This window comes from Ceratosolen solmsi, unplaced genomic scaffold (assembly GCF_000503995.2).
Source record: "Ceratosolen solmsi marchali unplaced genomic scaffold, CerSol_1.0 scaffold43, whole genome shotgun sequence".
In the NCBI taxonomy this organism is placed as follows: domain Eukaryota; kingdom Metazoa; phylum Arthropoda; class Insecta; order Hymenoptera; family Agaonidae; genus Ceratosolen; species Ceratosolen solmsi.
The window spans coordinates 1,577,366-1,599,042 of NW_011948431.1; the positions used below are offsets into that span (position 1 = coordinate 1,577,366).

At 27.9% G+C, this 21,677-nt stretch overlaps 2 protein-coding genes across 2 annotated transcripts; both read left to right on the forward strand.

Annotated features, from left to right (window-relative positions):
• Positions 1–4,364: 4,364 nt before the first annotated feature.
• Positions 4,365–11,479, forward strand: LOC105364168 (nodal modulator 3). Its single transcript, XM_011502039.1, has 13 exons — positions 4,365–4,565; positions 5,056–5,460; positions 5,695–5,851; positions 6,345–6,753; positions 7,072–7,348; positions 7,414–7,610; positions 7,682–8,144; positions 8,814–9,006; positions 9,171–9,316; positions 9,461–9,590; positions 9,847–10,221; positions 10,500–10,697; positions 10,771–11,479. Exons 1-13 carry the CDS (start codon positions 4,411–4,413, stop codon positions 11,299–11,301), a joined length of 3,636 nt encoding a protein of 1,211 aa, XP_011500341.1. The 5' UTR covers positions 4,365–4,410; the 3' UTR covers positions 11,302–11,479.
• A 2,600-nt stretch (positions 11,480–14,079) lies between these two features.
• On the forward strand, positions 14,080–20,248 carry LOC105364169 (N-acetylglucosamine-6-sulfatase; the record flags this gene model as incomplete). Its single annotated transcript, XM_011502040.1, has 9 exons — positions 14,080–14,178; positions 14,514–14,573; positions 15,537–15,743; positions 16,074–16,235; positions 17,161–17,331; positions 18,157–18,358; positions 18,992–19,290; positions 19,639–19,755; positions 20,013–20,248. Coding segments are annotated over 9 exons (1,476 nt in total), but the record flags the coding sequence as incomplete, so codon positions are not given.
• Between the last annotated feature and the right edge of the window lie 1,429 nt (positions 20,249–21,677).

The window sequence follows — 21,677 nt, forward strand, 5'->3', positions numbered from 1 at the left end:
ATTTTGAAACATAAGTAAATTTGTGTTAAATTAATTCTCGATCAATGATCTTAAATTATATTACTTATTACTTATTCCGAGTGTATTAAATACAATTTAATGTAATCATTATACATTATTCGTTACGTATAAATTATTTGCAATTTTTCACAATAATCACATATGAATATTCAAGCGATTATTTTAAGTTTGAATAAGTTTTAAAATTGTAAAAGATTTTTTTCATCGACAAAATTCTAAATACACGAGAATGAGTGTATAATTAGCCAAATTCTATTTTATTATATTGTTAAATATTGGCTAAAGTAGAGACTCGCTTATTTATTGGCTACATACAATTATTGGCTTCGCAATTGTTCATACAAATCGTCTAAAATGAAAATCTCTGTTCTTGATATTTCACTCTGAGATATTTATAACATTATTTTTAGCAGTTTTTTTTTTCAAATGTAAATTGAGATTTTTTTTTTTTTTTTTTTTAATTTTCATTTTTTAATTTATGGTCATAATTTACTATTGTAAGTATGAATAATATTAATAGGGAAATAATATTATTAGAAAATAAATTTAAATAAATAAATAAAAAATACTAAATTATACTTATACTACAATACCCCTTATATGTTTACACGATAATATTACTTTTCGTCAAATCTGTGGCTTTATTATTAATAAATTACCCATTATTTTTGGTCTTGAATTATTCTTTCAGTTATACTAACCCAATAGTTGTCAATCTATCGAATGAATAATTTTTCAAAATGTTCTTAAATCTCAACGTATTCACTTCGTTTTCTATCATTAATAACATATAGCTTACATTTTTTTAATTTATCTTAACCGTTAATCATATAATAGATATGATGTAATCTTTGGTATTAATTTGAAAATTTGTTTTAATCATCAGCATTTTAATAATAATATTGCATTGAAAACAATTCACAGAAACTCAGCTGTTTCATTTTTTATTATGAAAGAAAAGTATTTTAAACTCAAATATGTCGATAAGACTTCGAATATTGTCAAATGATATAACACACAATTAGATAATCTTTAATCCAAAAGAGATGCTGGCATGCGTGTCATATTTGCACTTAATCTGAATATGAGATGGCGCGCGCTTTAAATTCTAATAAAAATCATTTTTCCTAGCTTTTAATAAAATATCTAATCATTCTCATTGTCAAGTCGTAGAGTAGCTTCTTCTCTATTTGACACGGAAAAATACAAGTTAATCGCGAATAGACGTTCATGGATATTGTACTAAGAATATAGAGGCTGATCTGCACTTTCGAATTTCTCTCATTTAAAATATATTATCTGAGAGACCTTGATCGACATCTATTTCATTACGAATCTTTCTTTATGGAAATACCAAATGATCAATTGTAGCTATATGCTGTAATTATAATTACCTGTACATCTTGATATTTCTATTCGAAATCTGATAGTTAATTAATAAAGAATAATTAAAAAGGGAGTCAAATCAATGTAGCCAATAATTTGAAATTGAATAAAAGTAGCAATGGCGAAAATAATATTAATTTTATCTCGCGGCAAGTATAATAAAATTATAATAAAAAGTATGTGATAATTAACGTAATAGTAAAAAGGTGTATTATTAAATTAAATATAATTAAAAATAAAAATAGTAAATGTTGTATTATTAAATGTGTGAATCAAATGTTCAGAGATGAAACATGAGAATAATAATTTATAATATTTTAACTGTATGTAACTGAGTGTATTGAATGAAATTAGATGTAATCAATATTTTAAACAACCTGGTATGTGTGTGCATGTGTGCGAGCGCGCGTGTATGTTAATCGCGGGCTGTGCTAATCGGTTATTTAACGTCTATACCCTGTGAGAAAGAATTAAGAACACATCAAAGTTTCACGAAAACAGCGGTGATAAGAAAATCTTTAACTATGCGAAAAGACAATATTCGGTAGAAATTGCAATGTATTGATAAAAAAAGCTTTCAGTCAATTCAAAGCGTCAGATTCAATAACGAAAATACAGGAAAAAGTTGTGCCAGACGCGTGCAGATTCACCTATTTACATTGAACGCGGAAATTCTCAAGGGAATTTCAATTGCGTGCAAAGATGTAGATTTTAAAGTCGAACTTAAAACTCATTAAATACTCGTAATAATATTTTCTTCTAAAATGTGGTTGAAGTCATAAAAATGGGTCACGCTACTATGTATACAAATGATTACGAACATTATTACAATTACATTTATTTGCAAATGTATATTAGAAAGAAATATGTAGATTGAAATTGATGTAATAAAAAATGTCTAATTTATAAATATGCAAAAGTTGTTTGAATTGTTATTTAAAAAATTAATGTGTTACATAAATTGTAATTCTACAAATTATCAACAATTTTCTTTCTTATAACATCTTATGTTATATATTTATAAGTAGATAACTAAAAAAAAAAAAAAGGTGTAAAATTAACGAAACTTTAAGTGAATATACTAGTTAATTTCATAAGAAAATAAAGTTTTATTAAAATAACTGAAATTTATAAACCATTCGTTGTATTAAAAATTGATCCATTCAAAATCATTATCCATAAAATATGTGTATCGTTTAGAGCGATGTAAATACTATAAAAAATTAACAAGATATCATTACAAAAGATACGATTGGTGTTTAAAAAAAAATATTTAAACGTATCTGTTTATTGCCGAAGTCTTATATTTTTCAAAATTTCTTCTATATTACGTACCATACGTGCGTACTTATTATTACAAACAGTTGTTTTATTTTTGATCTTATTTAAGAGAATAAATAAATCTACATTGAAATTTTAGGCTAAATATGCTATATAAAAATGTCCTCTAATAAAACGAAAGAAAAGATATAAGTTAACTAATAAAGTACAAACTTAGCAAACTTAGAAAGATCTATTCTGTCTTTCCACTCTCTTACTCTTTTTAATTCGTTGGCTTAGCCTATGCGCATTTCCTTTCTCTTTCCCACTTTTCATCTTTTCATTAATTTTCGAATTGTCGTGGGAGAAGCTGGTAACAATATTACGAGTACAAGAGGAATCAGGATCGATTGGCTTCGATCGTCAAGCTTGACAGTTCCCGTCATCATCTCTCTGATTCCTACGGCTACAAATATTTGATAAATAAATACCAATCTTCAACAATAAATAATATATGCTTATTTTATTAATTGAAGAATATTTTGATAATGATAATATAAAATAAAAAAAAAAAAAAAAAAAAAGAAAGAAAGAATAAATAAAATCTTATAGATGATTGCACATATGAGATTCTAATACTAATTCTGTATTTTATTTAACATTATAAAAGTAATTAAATAAAACGATTCGAGAATTTAAATTGTATTATTATTGAATTACGTAATATGGATTTTTTATTAAAACAATATCTACATTTTAGTTGTAATCATGTATAAAAAAGAGGCTTTAAAAACATAAAAAGTTATTTTAAAAAATAATACATAAATTAGAAAAAAATTATATCATGTATTTTTTCAATTAGCCTTTTGATCATAAAATATCAAATAGAACGATGAAATAAGATGTATTATTCATACAAATGTAATAGCATAACAGGTATTCTTAATATAACATATAGCATTATAAACGGTATAGTTGGCAACACATTTACTAATTAGCAATTAATTATATCATTAAAAATTTTATATGTGAACTGCTACATTCGCATTTTATAGTTTGGTTGCTTTTTTCTAGTAGTACAATTGATTCTTTTTTAGATAAGTTTTTTTGTAACTTGTCAACTATTTGTATATTTATTATCGACATATAACGATACAATACATTTTTATAAATAGGTGAAATTGCATGTGTGCATGCATATGCATGTAAGCGCGCGCTCAATCACATGCGCACACGCACGCGCGCACACACGTTTTGATATTTATATAATATATATATATATATTACTTTAAAAATATATGTAAGATCTACGATATTATGAATCTTTCATGCACATAATAATAATAATAATAATAATAATAATAATAATAATAATCATAATGATAATAATGATAATAATAATGATAATAATAAAGCTAAAGGGTTGTAAATTTATGTGAATATAAGTATGGATAATTGAATATATACGATCAATTTGCAATCGTAAGCTCAAAACATACTACCTTTGAATAAATTAACCAAGTCTATTGAAAATTTTAGGTATAAAACAATGATAAGCAGTGATATTGATTGTATTGATGCAGGGATATAATTTTTTTCAGGCAATCCAGCATTAATTATTTCCTCTATTAGCATCCAAAAAACAAAAATGCGGTATTATGTACTATATAGTTGGGTTATTAGATTGGCTGAAGTCCCGTGCCAATGAGTGTTGGATTCATTGTTATAAATTGGAGTTAAAGCATGTCTTTTTTTACCAGTCTTTTATTTTCCAAGCTCGGTCTCGTGCTAATCGTGTTTTTACTTGTGCAAAGATGTAGAACCGATGAAATTCTTGGATGCGGTGGTTTTATGAAAAGTCATGCCGACATCGATTTCAGTCAAATCACTGTCAAATTGTAAGTTTTTCATTCCTAACCTAAATTTCTTTCCCATTGCTTACAATGATTTCATTGAATTTTGTGAATGTAATGATTATTTTATTATTTACACGTCAAGCTAATATAATGCACTTAATTTAATGTATCTCGTAAAATGAAGGTTTAAAGGAAGCTTGAAATTATTATAGTTTTAGAGTTGATTATTGTGTTTGAGAGATAACCAAAATTGCTTGCGTTTTGAATGAAAATTTTAATTGAAATTATAGTAGAATGTTTCTTAACAATCAATGACAAGGAATGCATCATTTTGTTGCTAAATATCTAATGTTTTAAAATATCATAAGCTTTATTACAATAAATCATAATTAATTCAAATAATGAAATAGTACTAAATAATAATAGGGTAATTTAAACATTTTTGTAACTTATTTTTGTTATTTGTATTTTTATGTATAAACGTTATAAGCCTGTACAAACATAATTTTTTTGTAAACAAATTTTTGTCTAGATATACGAAGAGTGGCAGTTTGAAAGATCAAACCGAATGTGCTCCTAATACGGGTTATTATTTTTTGCCTGTATACGATAAAGGAGAATATCTTTTAAAACTTGAACCACCAAGAGGTTGGAGTTTTGAACCAACCAAAGTTATACTTAATATCGATGGCTCTAATTCAGATCTTTGTAGTCAAGGGAAGGATATTAACTTTATCTTCAAAGGATTTGGTATTACTGGCAAAGTTATTACTGCCGCGTCATCAAAGACGATACAATATCCTAAAGGAATATCCATTTTGTTATATGATAAAAGTAATAAAACGCTTCTTGCATCAACTGTTACATTAGAAGGTGGCACATTTTCATTTACTCCTGTTCAGCCTGGGAAATATGTACTCGTTGCTAGTCATCCAACGTAAGATGTAACTTTTCATATGTAACAAATATGTAAAATAATAAATATGTAAAATTATAACTTATCATCTTAAATGTTCGCTTCAACAAGTATAAAAGTAAATACCTCATTTGAATATATATGCATTTTATATATAAAACAGTAGAAATAATATTTAAATATTTTCATTGTAAGAAAATAGTAAAATAATATTAATGGAAGGAAAATTTATTAATTACATGCTGTATTTATCAGATGGCTTATGGACAAACATTCCACAACCGTTACTGTAAGAGAAGGCAATACAGAATTAAAAGATGGAGAATTGAGTGTATTTGGCTTTGATGTTAGTGGACGTGTGACGACTATAGACGGAGAACCAGTTGGCAGAGTATCATTTCTTCTATTTGGAGTAAGTAATTCCATGCATTAAAATAACGTAATATAGTATTTTAATATAATTGAGTTTCCAAATAAATGTAAGATTTGTGCTAGTGGCAAATTATTTTTATATCTTATGTAAATTTAATTACATATAGATTAATTTGTATGGTTTAACAATATATTTGCAAGAATCAAACCGAACAAAATATTTGAAATAATCTTTTAATTATAATTTAATATGTGCTAGTAATAAAAAGTCGAATGTTATTTATTATGTAGCAATTTTAATTTCTTCCTTTTTTTTTTTTTGATATTTTTTTTTCTTCTTCTTTTTTTAATATAATTTTTAATCGTATGAAATTTACAATAAAGCATCGGTAAGTTATCAAAGTCATATATACTGCCTAAATATTTTCAGGCTATTAAAGTTGCTCGAATATATTTTTAATAAAATATTATAATTTTTCTTATTAATTACAAGTTACTACTATTTTATATTATATTATATAATTTCATTGCAGAATGGACGAGGGAAAAATTGTGCTACAAGTTCAGTAGAAGGCTTTGATTCGAAAAAGAAACCATTGTGTCACGTTACATCCGATGAAACAGGCAGATTCTTGTTTCCTGCACTTTCACCTGGCGATTATATATTGATACCTTACTATGCTGGATCAAGGACGAAATTCGATGTGAAACCGTCAGAGCTTCCGTTTACCGTTAATCAAGACAGTTTAATTTTGTCCCAAGAGTTCAAAGTGACCGGGTTTACGATCAGTGGCAAAGTTATGGCATCGATTAACCCGCTAATTCCTTTAGCTGGAGCAAAAGTATATTTATCTAATAAACAAATTGCAATTACGGATAATAATGGAGCATATAAAACTGACAATGTGAAAGCCAAACAGTACATGCTACATGCAGAAGCAAGTGAGTAATTCATAGAATTTGTTGGTATTTAATATTCATAATATTTTTTCCTTAATTTGTCCATGTAAATTATTCTTCTTGCATTTAGAGGCTTATTTTTTTTAGCATTTCATTTTGATGAATATAAAAAACTGTTAAAATATAATTTATAATTTGAAAAAAAAATTGTTATAGAAATGAAATTAATGAGAGAAAGTATAACTTTGTAGATAAATATGTATTTGAAAAACATCATTTACATTTGAAATGTCTATTAGTAGTTGTATGAATCAATAACTCGTTAGTTTAAAATTTATTCTAAGTAAATAATTTCTACAGATGATATGCAGTTTGAGGAAAAACTGATAAAAATCTCTCCGTCTAATCCTGAATTACCTGTAATAACTCCAATAGCTTATAAAGTTTTTGGGAAAGTATCTTCAACGACCAAAGAGAACATAGAAAATAGAAAAATTTTAATAAAAAATATGTCTTCCAATAATCGACAAGAAGTAGAAATTGATTCAAATACTGGCGAATGGACTGTTTACCTCCCACCTGCTAAATACCAATTAAACGTTATTGTTAACGATGAAGAAAAAACTAAAGGATTACAGTATGTAGCAAATATTATATATTAAAAGGTTATTTGATAAATTTAAATAAAAAAGATTCCTTTAGGTTTTTTCCTCTTCAACGTGTAATCGATTTAGTTTTTGCACCATTAAAAGATGTCAATTTCTTACAACTTAAGGCGACTTTAAAAGGTGCCATAATCTGCCTACCAAATAAAGATTCCATCGACGAATGCACTCAGACTCAAATAACCTTAAAAATGGTCGACGGTATTGTCGAGACAAAAACAGTCAAAGCCAAGGGTATGTTTACGTCATTTAATTAAACAGTCTATCATAAGTCTATTTAAAATGGTTTAATATACTTTTCCCAGCTGGTGAATATATCTTTGAAGATGTCCTACCAGGCCAATACGAAGTTATAGTGGATACTGATATATTCTGTTGGGATAAGTCAAGTCATCAAATAGTTATTGCATCTGAGAAACCAGTAAACGAACCAGTATTCTGGCAGACGGGATTCTCTGTCACATTTATCTCATCTCATGATACGAAGTTAGCGTATTCAGTCCCTAATCAACCCAATAAAAAAATGTACTTCCAGCTTGTGAAAGGAAGTACAAGACATTGTATTCCAGTATCTGGTAAATATGATTTCCATCCCAAAGGATGCCATAAATATTCCAAATCTGTATACACTTGGAATACAAATGAACGAACACCTATTATACTTTCATCGACCGAACATTTACAAAAGGGAATTATATTAAGCCCCATTGCTATTGATGGTGTTTCGGTTAGAATTGAAGCAGAATCCGAAGCGCAAATACCAATAGTGTAAGTATTTTAAGTATAATTCAATACATTTTCTTGGATCTTTTAAATATCAATTGTAATATTAAATAATAAAATTGAGTGAAAAAATTTCAAAATTAAATTTAAATTAATTAAGTTTTTTTTTTTTTTTTTTTTTTTTGGATAAAATGAAAATGCAATAAAATAAGATTGTTAATTATTAATTAATAGTTAAATTTTTAATTTAACTTACATTACAAATTTAAATTTATAAGCACATAAGATTTTTGAACGTAATGAAATTACATTTATCGATAGTATAATAATCATTCAAGGGAAATGTTGTAGCTGTCGTGTAATTATTTTAAAATCTGCTAGAACTCATTGTATTTAGAAAAATTTATTGGTGTGAAATAATGAGTTTTTTAAATCATTAAAAATATAATAATTTAATTTGTCCTTTATGACAAAACTGTACAATTCGAATATGCGTTATTATCGCTAAGTTTATTTTATCCAAATATGGCAAAACTTAATTTTCACAATTATCAAATAAATCATTGGTAATGTTCAATAAATGTGTTATACAATAATGATAGTATGACAAAATTAACTAATTTGTTAAAAAGTATTGTCATATTTGCTGAAATTTTTAATTTAACTGTGAACATTGCGCGAACGATTTCATGTATAATTTGTGTCTCTTTTTAGGCTTTCGGATCTGAAACCGATTCGAGAAGGTCAGCTTTATAAATATATTTTCTCGTTTAATGCCATTAGTGGTGAAAAGTATGTGATTTCTCCATCCTCTGAAGTCTTATTATTTGATCCGTCCTCCCTTAAAATTACTGGCCCTGATGACTGTGAAAATGATATAACAATTTTTCGAGCGGAACAAGGCAAAGTAAGTTTATTAAGTTAACACTTTGACATTAATAATAAATAAATCAATTGTAGAACTGTAATATTACATATTACTTTTATAGGACTTAAAATTTGAGAATTTATAAGACAGTTAAACAATATCATTAAAGCATTATTGGACTTGAACTGTATTTTTTGTTTTAGATTATCAGTGGTTTTATACATCCTTTATTGGAAGGTGTAGCGATAAAGATTTTTGGAAATGATAAAGAAGTTCCCATTCATACGTTAGTTACGCAGCAAGATGGGACTTTTAAAGTTGGCCCACTAGATGGGAGAATAGATTACAGGTATAACGATTATTATTAATTGTCATTGATATAGTTGAAATTATTCAGCTTTTACATTTAAGCAAAAATTACAATCTAAAAGTCGAATTATTTAAAAATATTCGAAAGAATAAATTAATATCTAAAAGTATTTCTTACTTGCAGTATTACAGCGGAGAAGGAGGGCTTTATTTTAACGCGTGATCATAAATTACAGGATTATAAATTTCTTGCTCGTAAATTAGCTGAAATCAATGTTAAAGTTATCGATGCATCCGAATCTATTCCTTTACAAGTATGTACAATGAAAAAGTGATCTATTTTAAAATAAGAACGCTATTCCGTCATTTCTAAATGGATAAAGCTCGAATGAAGCGAACATTACGTTTCTTTAAAAAAACATTTGAAACATCCACGCACGCACGCACGCACGCACGCACGCACGCACGCACGCACACGCACACACACACACACACACACACACACACACACACATATATATATATATATTTATAGAGTAATTGTAATCAGTGCGTTTTATTTGTTTTTAGGGCGTCTTGCTATCATTATCCGGAGGTGGCGGCGGACCAAATAGTTATCGCAAAAATATTATGACTGGAGAAGAAGGTACGCAAATATTTAATTCCCTTTCTCCTGGCGACTATTATCTTCGACCGACAATGAAGGAATATCGTTTTGAATCGTCCTCGAAAATGATTCGAGTCGAAGAAGGTAAAACCGTTTCTGTAACTTTCATCGGCCGACGAGTTGCATTCAGTGCTTATGGCGTGGTCACGTGCTTAAATGGAGAACCCGAGGCTGGTTTACTCGTCGAAGCACGTGGTCAGAACGATTGCGCGGATCTGCAGGAGGAAGCAACTACCAAGGATGATGGAACGTGGAGAATTCGCGGTCTTGAGCCCAAGGTAAAAACATTTCTTCGAAATATCAATTTTGTGCGCCATTTAAACAATAGGATAGATAGCGGTAACTTTTTACAATTTTAATATTTTTGTTTTTAATTTTTGAATTTTTCTCCTTTTTTTTTTAAATTTATTAATCAATAATAATTGATATCAATATTGGGCAATGATATAAAAATTTTATGATAATATTAATGTAACATATTCAATGAATATGATAGTTTTTAAGTAACATAGTGATACGTCACATTACCGAACATATCGATATATTAATTTTTCAGTGCATATATGCCATTCGGCTAAAGTTAAACGAACAAAATTCAAATAGTCGAAATTTGAGAGCCATACCTAGTTCTATTGCCGTTCAAGCCACTCAGGATATTCACGATATCAAACTTATGGCTTTGCAGCCGGTATCCCGTACAGATGTGTCCATTAGGATCATTTCCAATCAGCTAGAGAATTATCGCACACTAAAGGTAATTTTAATTAGAAAAGTACATAATTGTAAATATGTTTTTTCTTTTCTTCAATTTGCATTTGATTTTGTAGGTAAAACTTTGTCGCGAAGATATACCAGATTCACCGATTCACATTGCGAAAATTGAAAGCCAATACTTTGGAAAAATGAACAATGCCGGCTTTCTTCTTCATTTTCCTCCTCTTCAAGCCGATGGCAAGAAATATTTCATCCAGCTCGAATCATCTCTTTCCAAGCTAACCCACGAGTACAAGATTTTTCCAGTTTACTTCGAGGCCAATTCATCCTTTAAATTTGTAGATTTGCGCTTTGACGCTGTGCGTAAACACGAACAGGGCGATGCGAACCAAATCACATTCGTGCCTCTTCCACTTATCATTCTTGTGACCATTGCGTTCTTTCATCGCGAAGCTCTCTGCGGCTGGCTAAATACTACTATTGAAAAATGGTACAAACGACCTTCGTCGTCGTTAAATAGAAACTCTCAAGGTGTTCCGAATCTATTAGCAGCAACTGACTCAAGGGCGGACGATATTATCGTAGAGCAGATAAAAAATATCAATAGCAAGAGTAGCAAAAAACTCAAACCTCGAAAAACGTAGTAGTAAAGTTATTGTTTAAAATGTTAATAAATTCGATTGCTGATCGTGTAGTGCGACTTGTATCATTATATTTAGGCGAAGAACCATGTTTCTATTCGTTCTATTTTCTCAATATTTATCAGTCTTGTCTTTGAAAAAATCGTATTTCATGTTTTTTTTTATTAATCAAAATTTTTTATTTGTTTGCTAGTATAGTTTCAAGCAATGATATTATTACTACAATGAACGCTCACTTGATATTGTTTGCATGTAAACGAATATAAATCTAGCTAATGTAAACGTATCGATGATATTTAACATAGAAATTTTCAATTTTGTATTTTTTGTTTAATTTCATTATGTACAGCATTTAATGCGTTAATTATGAAAATCCATTGACACAGTCAGTTATAACTTTACAATACTTTTGCTGAATAACGAATATGGTTTTAAGACAGTTGCATTGTTTTGACTTTCACAACGTTTCGTACGTTGCTTTGTTATTGTTTCGAAAAGAATAGAGAAAGAAAACTTATGAGATTTTTGAAGAATTTAAACAAAATTTATCTAATTTATATCTTAATAAATATCGGGATTCAGTTGACTTTGGAGCTTCGACGTACAAATTGGGAGAAAATTTTGGAGCCCACAATTATAATACAAAATAAAACATTAAAAGTAAGATATAATTCATGAATATTGTTATTGTCACTGAAGTATGAATATTCAGAAATCACACATATCTTCATATACAATTTTAAGTCAATAGGTGACAATTTTTTACATATTACTTTAAAAATTTTGCAGTTTATGTTTATTTTAATTAACAAATTATAATTCATAATACTTTTTACTAATGTTTCAAATTTATTTATCATAGTTTTTAATATTGTAAATAATATAATTTAAATTGGGGTTGTTATGTTATTAAGTTTTTTGAACTGTTTAAAATTTTTTTGTATATACCAACATTCAGCTTCATGTTTATTTGCTTCACCTTAAATTTCTTTTGACCAACAGAACTTTTAATTTAAATATATTAACATCATTAATAATAACTGTATTATTATTTTTTATTTTATTTTATTTTATTTTTTTTATAATATTTGGATATTAGTATGAAAATATCTAATGAGGATACTTAATTATAATTGAAGTCTATTGTTCTATGTAGAAAATTTATAAAATGTGTGTAATTAAAGTGGGTTTGATAATAAATTTAATTATAATTGATATATATATATATGATTTTATACTCATTATTTTAACATATACATTATTATAAAATATTAAATGTACAAATTTATATATAGAATTTTTGGTAAATATTTATAAACAATTTAAATTTAGTTAATACGAAGTGTTTGTATTAATAAATTTTTATTAAATCTTCATATTATTTATAAAGACTTATAATTCATTGCTATTTAAATAAATTATTATTGATCTTATTTAATTACCACATGTATTTAATTGTTCTTTAATGTATATATATATATATATACACACACACACACACACACCTGTAAAGTGATTTCAATGCTTGTAATAATACACATAAGTGTAAAAATTATCGTAAGTACCGACTTCTAATGGTATTTCATCCAAACTAATGTGATATAAATATTACACTTTTAATTTAAGCAGTCATTCCTAATTTATTATAAACAATTACGAAATGCAATAAATATTTTGATTTAATTATAGTGTTTGTTTCTAAAATTCTGATACACTCCATAAATACGTAGTTTAATAATAACTATATAAACTTTATACATACATACATATATATATATATATATATATATATATATATATATATGAGTACTTAAATATTACAATTGATTAGTGAAAGTGACAGGAAAGATGGGGACGTTACTTTTTAAAACGAGTTTCAAAAACGAGTCGACAGAGCTATTTGTCAACATTCGGCAGTCGTTCGATTCTCTTTTGGCCACACCGTTGGTAGCAATCGTTTGCGCATCCTCGGATCAGGATGTAACGATTTTTACGTATAACAAATAAATATAAGTTTAAATGCAAATCGAGAAAAAAATTTCAGTTCGATCTTTGAATAATGTTCTATTTATTGGTTTGTTTTGTTGATTCAATATTGTTACGTTATACTGAGTTGAACAAATAATGTTCAGAAATTTATTCTGGTAATTATTGGTCGCGAATGAATGATTATTGGATACAATATAACATAATTTAAGTTAAATGGGACGGTACTCAATATTTTCCAAATATTAAATTTAATATCTGTAATGTTAGTAATGCGCATGTGAACTTACGTACTATTTACGTATTATTGTATATTCAATTAGTAGTAGTCATTATATTTAAAGAAATTCGAAATTAAAATTTATATATATATATAATTTATTTTTGTTAGTTATAAAACTTTTATTATTATATTTTATTATACGTTTATTATTATGTTATTATAAAACATTACGTATTTTATTTGAATTAAGAGTTAGTTGAAAAAAAAAAGAACCATTACATTTGAAATATCCCTTCTATCTTATATTAGTGAATAAATTAAGTTACCAGCTCGTAGACGCTTCCCCTGCTTTTATCAAGACCATTACGAGTATTATTGGGTGGGGAGAGTTATTTTTACATTTGGGATTCAAGACTCAACTCAAAAATTGAGAGAAGAGTCCTATAAGTGGCAGAACTTCTGTTAGTGTTGGTGTTTTTATATAAGTGACGATAAGCAAATCAAAATATTTATCTAGCCAAGTTTTTGGATTTGACAAATTTTATGCTATAATTATGTATTTGCTTTTATCGAGGCTTTTCTTCTTTTTTATCAGTGTCATACTTACATGTACCGGCAAAAATATTATTCTAATCGTTACGGATGATTTGGATTTGATTCTCGATGGAATGGTAAGGTTTTATAAACAAAATTTTACGGCTTATAAAAGAATTCTTTTATAATTCTATGTTATAAATTATTTTTTTTACTTTAGGTATTTGGTTTGTTTAGAAAAAAAAAAAAAAAATAAAAATAAATAAATATTCGTTATTACAAATGTATTATAATTTTTATTCGCATAGAAATTAGAAAATACTTGTTAATTAATTTTTCAAAACTTTTCGTTTTAATGATTAATATAAATTATTATTGTTGTTTATTATTATTATTATTATTATTATTATTTTTGCATTATATGCAATTTTTTTTTTTTTTTTTTTTTTTTTTTTTTTTATTGATATCTTAGACACCATTGAAATCAACAACAAAATTAATCAGATCCGAAGGAGTTGTTTTTCAGAATGCCGTAAGTTCACAAACTATACTTAGTTTTTAATAATATTTAATATATACAGAAGATAAATAAATAAAATGTAAAAATTTTAAATATCTATGTTAATTTATCTATAAAAGTTTGAAGAATAAACATTTATTAATTGAAGTAAACATATTACTTGAATTATTGAACATGTTTATCATTGTATTATTTTCATTCAAATATTATTTTTATCTATGCAATTATGTATATTTGACATTAACTACTTGACGATTTATTCATTATCATTCTTTATCTATATTTTCTTACAGAAATATTATATAAGATATGGCATTTTTTCATATGTCATTTGCATTTGTTTTGTCATTGCAAGATTTTATTTATACGCTTAATATTTAAAATTCACTAATATTACGATAGGATGGAAAAAAAAAATAAAATTTAAATGTATGTAAAATTTTCAATTCTTATAATGCATACAGATTGTTCTTAGTTAATATGTATTTTATTTTTAATTTTACTATAATATATATATATATATATATATATATATATATATATATATATATATATATATATATATATATAAACAAAAAAAACGATTTTATATATATATAAATATAAACGAAAAATACGATTTTACGCACACTACACTCGTTAAATAAAAATCTTGTAGTATAAAAATTCACTGATAAAATGAGCATTCTTGTGGCAGTATGAAAAAAGTCAGAGATTAAGAATGGATGTAAATTTATAACCTTGACATTATCATTCGTGCACACATGTTATACATCGTAAAGAATATCTTAACAGTAATATTTCAGCTAACAAAATCATTAATGCTTTTAAAAACGATAGTATTGAGTTTATATACATACACTACTATCTCTTCGCTTATTGTTTAATTCCAATATAACAATAGCAAGAAATATCTCATACGAATACAATTTTTGTAATGATAAAAGATTGTTATAGTAAAATGCCTTCAAATAGTTTGCCGCAGTCCCCGTATGTTGCCCAAATCGTGCATCGATCTTAACAGGCAAATACCAGCATAATCATAGAGCATTAAATAATTCTTTGGAAGGTGGTTGTAACAGTCCGAAATGGCAACAAACACATGGCAATACAACTTTCGCCGCTATCTTAAATAACGAACTTAATTATAAAACATTTTACGCTGGAAAATACTTAAACAAGGTGATACAAGTTTACTATTGTTATATTAAGATAGATTTTGCGTACATAATGATTTTAAACATATTTTGTCATATCATTGAATAATCATTGAATAATGTTGTTATAATTTATAATAAGAATAATTTACGCGCATAATATATTAAATTCACTTCAATTAATAATATTATAAGAAATTAAATTTTATGATTTAATCAGAAAGTTACTGTTTTTCATTCAAACATTTTAGTCGATAAAAGCTAATAAATTTAGTGCTAGATAATCAATTTTTTCTGACAAAATTTTCGTATCAATTTGAGAGACTAATGTGATGTTTTTTTTTTTTTTTCGTAGTATGGGCACAAAAACGCTGGAGGAGTAGCTTATGTTCCACCTGGATGGGACAAATGGTATGGATTAGTTGGCAATTCAAAATATTACGACTATTCTTTGTCCATAAATGGCGTTGAGAAAAAGTACGGATCAAAACCGAACAATTATTTGACCGACGTTATTGTTAGTACAACAACTATTAGTTTCATATTTAATTCGTAAGGTTTTTTAATAATGAAAAATAATTTTTTTTTTTTTTTTTTTTTTTTTTTATATATATATATATATATATTAATTTTTGGTTTATTGCAAAATCGAACGTTAAACGTATTACCGTAGGATTTTAAACTAAACATATTTACAAGAAAGAATAGACATCGGCAATTCGTCGATTAAATCAAATGGTAAAAGTATATTCACATTATTAATGTACATTGGATTTGAGAAAAATTGAAGCTTTGCTTATCCGATGAATTAAATAAAAATATTAACAACTATTTTTATAATTATCTAAATAAATAAATTCGATTGAATTTAATAATTATTTGTGATAAATAATCAACCAATGTATTAATTTACATTATTTTACTAGTTTACTACGACACAATTTATTGATCGTTCTACTTTCGCTTTACTATGCATTAATAACTAATGATTAATAATTAATAAAGTACGCTTGGTTAATATGCCTGGCTATTTAAAAGATTGTAAGACTCGATTGAAGATTGAACAGCACGTCTCACCTTGTTATATGGAATAAAATTTTTTCTATTTCTTTCTGCTCCTATGTAAATACAATTTACATGCAAATATAATCGCTTTTAGAAGAATACTAAAGCAATTACTATAATAATTTGTACTTTTACGAATTACTCTATCATAAGAATAAGAAAATAATAATTATTATTAAAAAATCTTCTCTATAATAAAATTAATTTCATGCGTATGTATTTGTTGCTGTTTATGCAATTTTTCTTACGGTAATATGCAGTGTATTTATACATTTTACTGTAATACATTTTACTATGTTGGATCGAATGATTCACGCATTACAAATCCATCGTGTCTAATTTAAAATTATTTGCTTCTCAGTCATTTAATTTTGCAGAAAAAATTTTCCAACGACTTTATTAAATCTCAGAATAAGAAAGAGCCGTTTTTAATGATGCTTGCACCACCAGCACCTCATGAGCCATTTACCGCTGCACCGAGACACAAGGATAAATTTGAAGGCGTTAGAGCTAAGAGAACGAAGAACTTCAATATATCACCTGGAAAGGTTATAAGTATTTTAAAATTGAAATAAGCTGACTTTCATGCAAATTGATAAATTTTCAAACAAATTATCATATAAAATGGTGCAAGACGATAAAATAAATGCTTATAAGATGTCATTAATGTACTTGCATAAAGAATTTATTTTTTAATTTTTATCATTTGTTTAGTAAAGTGTTTATAATTATTTAATTCTCTGCATTAAAATATATAGTTTTGCTTATAAATAATCGCGTTTCAAGTGATAAACTTTGAAAATATCGAAATTTGCATAATTTTCTCAGTATTTATTATTTTTTTAGTTAAAATTTCAGTATTAAGATTATGTTTTAAATTCAATTTGTAATTCAAATTACTCTTTATCTATCTAGAATTGTATTTAATCAATTATTTAAAATTGAATAAATAACAAAATTCATTTTGAAATTCAATGGCAAATTTTGTATGTTTAATATACTCTATAATATCATTCATCAGTCAATTTCAAAGATTCGTTTCCCAGATGTAATAATGACCACTATTGGAAAAAAAAAAGAAAAAAAAAAAAAGAAACCCCTATTCGTTAATGATGATAATATAACATCATAAATAATTCAAAGATTATACGGCTCTCAGTTGAGAAAGAGACGTTTTACTCTGAAGTATTAAACAAATGTTTAATATTTGACTAGAAGTGAAAACTTTTTTTATAACATAATTGGAAGTATCGTTTGTCATCAATGATATTATTTGACATAATCAGTGATAATAATATAATCAAATTATATTGAAAATATTTGACATAAATTAAATTGTACACAATGATTATTACTATTTTTTTAATATTTAGGGAAAGCATTGGCTTGTTAGAATGGGCCTTTCACCGCTGCCTCTCGATATTGTCAAGAGTATCGATGAAATTTATAGAAAACGTTGGCAGACACTTTTGGCCGTTGACGAATTAGTGGAATCTGTGTATATGCAATTAAAATCTCAGGATTTGCTAGATAATACATATATCATTTTTACATCTGACAATGGATTTCACGTTGGTAAATACATTGGCCTTAATATCATACGATAACATAATATTTTCCTATATAACTACATACAATTAGTTTATTACAATTATCTAGAAAATCATTTTTATCCATTTCTACAAAAAGCTTATAGAATAAATTAACATTTGACAATACAATCTTATACAACTCGAATAAAAATGTCTACATATAATTCCTTTTATTGCTCATATAAAGTAGTAATAATATAATGTTAATGTTAGTAAAATAATAATAAATAATTAAAAATACTCGCAATCATACTTATCACGTTCATTAAATATTAAATTACTTACTAGATTTCTGATATTTTTCATATATCTCTTATTTGTTGATATTAATTAATATCCGTGTAAAAGCAGACAAAAATATCTTCGAATGATACAATACATTTTATCATAATATACGTTCAATGTGATCGTAATTATTTAACGATGTGTCAGATTTGCCAAGACACTTGCCAAGCCTGAATTAAAATGTCAGCATAATCGGATTTATGTAGCGCGCGTAGCCAATAAAGACGAGAAATTCCAATGAAAGTAACATTTATAAATAGCCGAGGACGAGTCAATTGACTCCTTCAAATTACAATAATTTATATGCCCATTGTATGATATTTTTGAACAGGTCAATTCAGTATGCCATATGATAAGAGACAACCTTATGAGACAGACATACGTGTGCCGCTTCTCATTAGAGGCCCAGGCATTAGTCCCAATTCCGAAGTCCAATCGGCCGTAAGCAGTGTCGATTTGTTTGCCACAATTATGGACATCGCCGGTCTTCAGAAGCCCTCTGACGGTACATCTCTATTAAAAAGTGCAATCAAGGATAGAACTGTCCTTATTGAGTACAAAGGCGAAAGGTCAGAGGGCATTCCTCAGTCTGGCTGTGAAACCGACAGCGATCGCAATCTCAATGTTAGTGTTTTCTACTATTTTTCATATTATTTTTCATACTTATTTCACTACTTAGTGACGGCGAATTGGAAAGTAAATTTGCGCAGTTTTTCATTTTGCGTGCTTGAATAATAATAAGGTCTTTTTGGCCGATGAAAACTGTGATATCATTTGGCGTCACGATTTTAAAATAATTAATAAATACCAAAATGAGAATATTAATCCGATGTAAAAAAAAAAAGCGTAGAGAAGTTAATTTTTGTCGATTAAGCATAATAAAACCGAGTAAATTATTCCTCCCCGCGTAAAAAATTATATAATCCTTATTATGTAAATTATAATTACCTAGGATTTTTGTGTTAATTTTCTCAATAGCTGTGCAAGAAAGACTTTGCCTGCAAATGCCAAGACTCAATAAACAATACATATACTTGTATACGACGAGTCGCGGACGATGTCAATAATATATTTTGCCGATTTTACGATAACGAGGTAATCGACGCCAATATTATTTCCATAATTTTAATCCTTTTTAGCAGGCTTGAGAGAAAGCAAGGAATAAGATTTCATTTTAAGAAAGACAGTACTTTAATAATGTTATTGGCATTGTTTAATGATTTTAGTAGTTATACATAATTTCTTTTTCGTCATTCTTGAATGTAATTTTCACTCGTTTTAATTCAACTGACGAATTATATAATAATAAGCTTATTATAAAATTTGCTTAACCCATTATCGTTTGTTCTCAGAAATTTATAGAATTTTACGATCTATCGAAAGACGAATTTCAACTAGATAATTTAAGCGCAACGTTGAATAATAACAAACGACATAGATTTAGAAAACGACTTGAAAATATGTCGCTTTGTCAAAACCAGAATTGCATCAAGACTGGAAAGAAGAACTGAGGATCAAAGTCATTTTTACCTGCGAATAAAACTTATACGCTAAATATATCAATACAGACTTATTCATTTTATAAAGAAAAAAAAATTAAAAATAACTATTGTAATTATTAATGTGTGATAAAAGGTGATGTTACTCTGTAATAGCTTTCTTCCTATCTTTCTTTTTTTCTTTGTTTTGTTTTGTTATTAACGATATTTTATCTATTATTTACATAAACATCGTGCATTGTAAACAACATGTGAAGAGACTCGATTTTTATACTCATTAAACGAAATGGAACGTTGAAATTTTGTAAGCATACTTGGGTTCGTAATCGGTTCAACCTAACTAATCGAGAATCACATAAATTGCTCTATTTGCTACAAAATCTACCTCCCTTTATCGAAATATTTATTTAAAAATGAATCGTAGTGCATGAATTACGTTGACGTGAAATTCACCGATAGTGGATAATAGCAACAAAATATTTTCGGTATATGCTCAAGAAGGCACGCGAATCTCTAAGAATCGCGTGGAGAACATAATTTTCCACTACCTAATGCATTTCAAGCTTTTCGAGCTTCAAGCGCACAAAAGCGCGAAATTCCGAATGCACTTTGCTTGTAAGCAAAACTCGTAACGAGCGATATAAGTGTCAGTTCGCTGACCCAAAAAAAAAAAAAAAAAAAAAAAAAAAAGTCTAGAATCCCGGCAGATATAAGAATACGTCGAAGAATTAAATTTTCCGAGTCCCGATTGCCCACGGCTCTCCCTCCGTATCACTTCATCGTATCTCCCCGCGCATTGCTTGCCCAATGACGCGCGGCCCAGCTGTTTTCATAGCAAATATTTTTATTGAGATCCCCGACGACGGCATTTGAATACATCTGAATAGCGATCCAGGCGGTGGCGGGAAAGAAGGTCCGCGCGAAAGGATCTCGACGAGCCCGTAGTTTACTCTCGGCTGGCAATTCAATGCGACGAAATGATTGAGCGAATAATGCGATGTGAATGAGACAGAAAGAGGTAGAGAAGGGAATGCCTGTTGTTAAATGTTCGTGGCACTACTTTGAGCTCATTTACGTTCGATTATTCACGTCCACTGGGCCCATCTATCGACCTTACATTTTCAATTCTCTATTATTATCTTTTGTTTTGTTGTGCTTGCTTCTACCGAGAGTGTTAATTCGGGGTCTCTCGAAGGTAATCGCGAGGCGTTACGATGTACGAGTGGGACGAGCAGAAGAGTGGGAGGGGCAGAAGCGATGAGCATAAAATATCCTCTGTACCATCTGACAAGTCAATCGCCAATACTTGGCCGTCGCGCGATCATTACGCAAATCTTTGCTGATTTGATTGGTGGCGCGGCCACCTTCGATGCCTAGCTATCGCCATTATTCGGGCACTCGGCGTCTCCTCCCTCGAAACGTAAAAGCCCAAGGACCCGAGGATCCGAGGACCCGAGGACCCGAGGACCCTGACGGACACGCTCATGTACGCAACAAGGAACGACTGTGTTGTCGCAA

Bases quoted from the DNA above. Each gene is read 5' to 3' on its own strand.
- LOC105364168 (XM_011502039.1), top strand. From the start codon at position 4,411: ATGTCTTTTTTTACCAGTCTTTTATTTTCCAAGCTCGGTCTCGTGCTA. The intron at 7,349-7,413 runs GTATGTAGCAAA...AGATTCCTTTAG, and splicing joins GAAAAAACTAAAGGATTACA to GTTTTTTCCTCTTCAACGTG. The intron at 9,591-9,846 runs GTATGTACAATG...ATTTGTTTTTAG, and splicing joins CCGAATCTATTCCTTTACAA to GGCGTCTTGCTATCATTATC.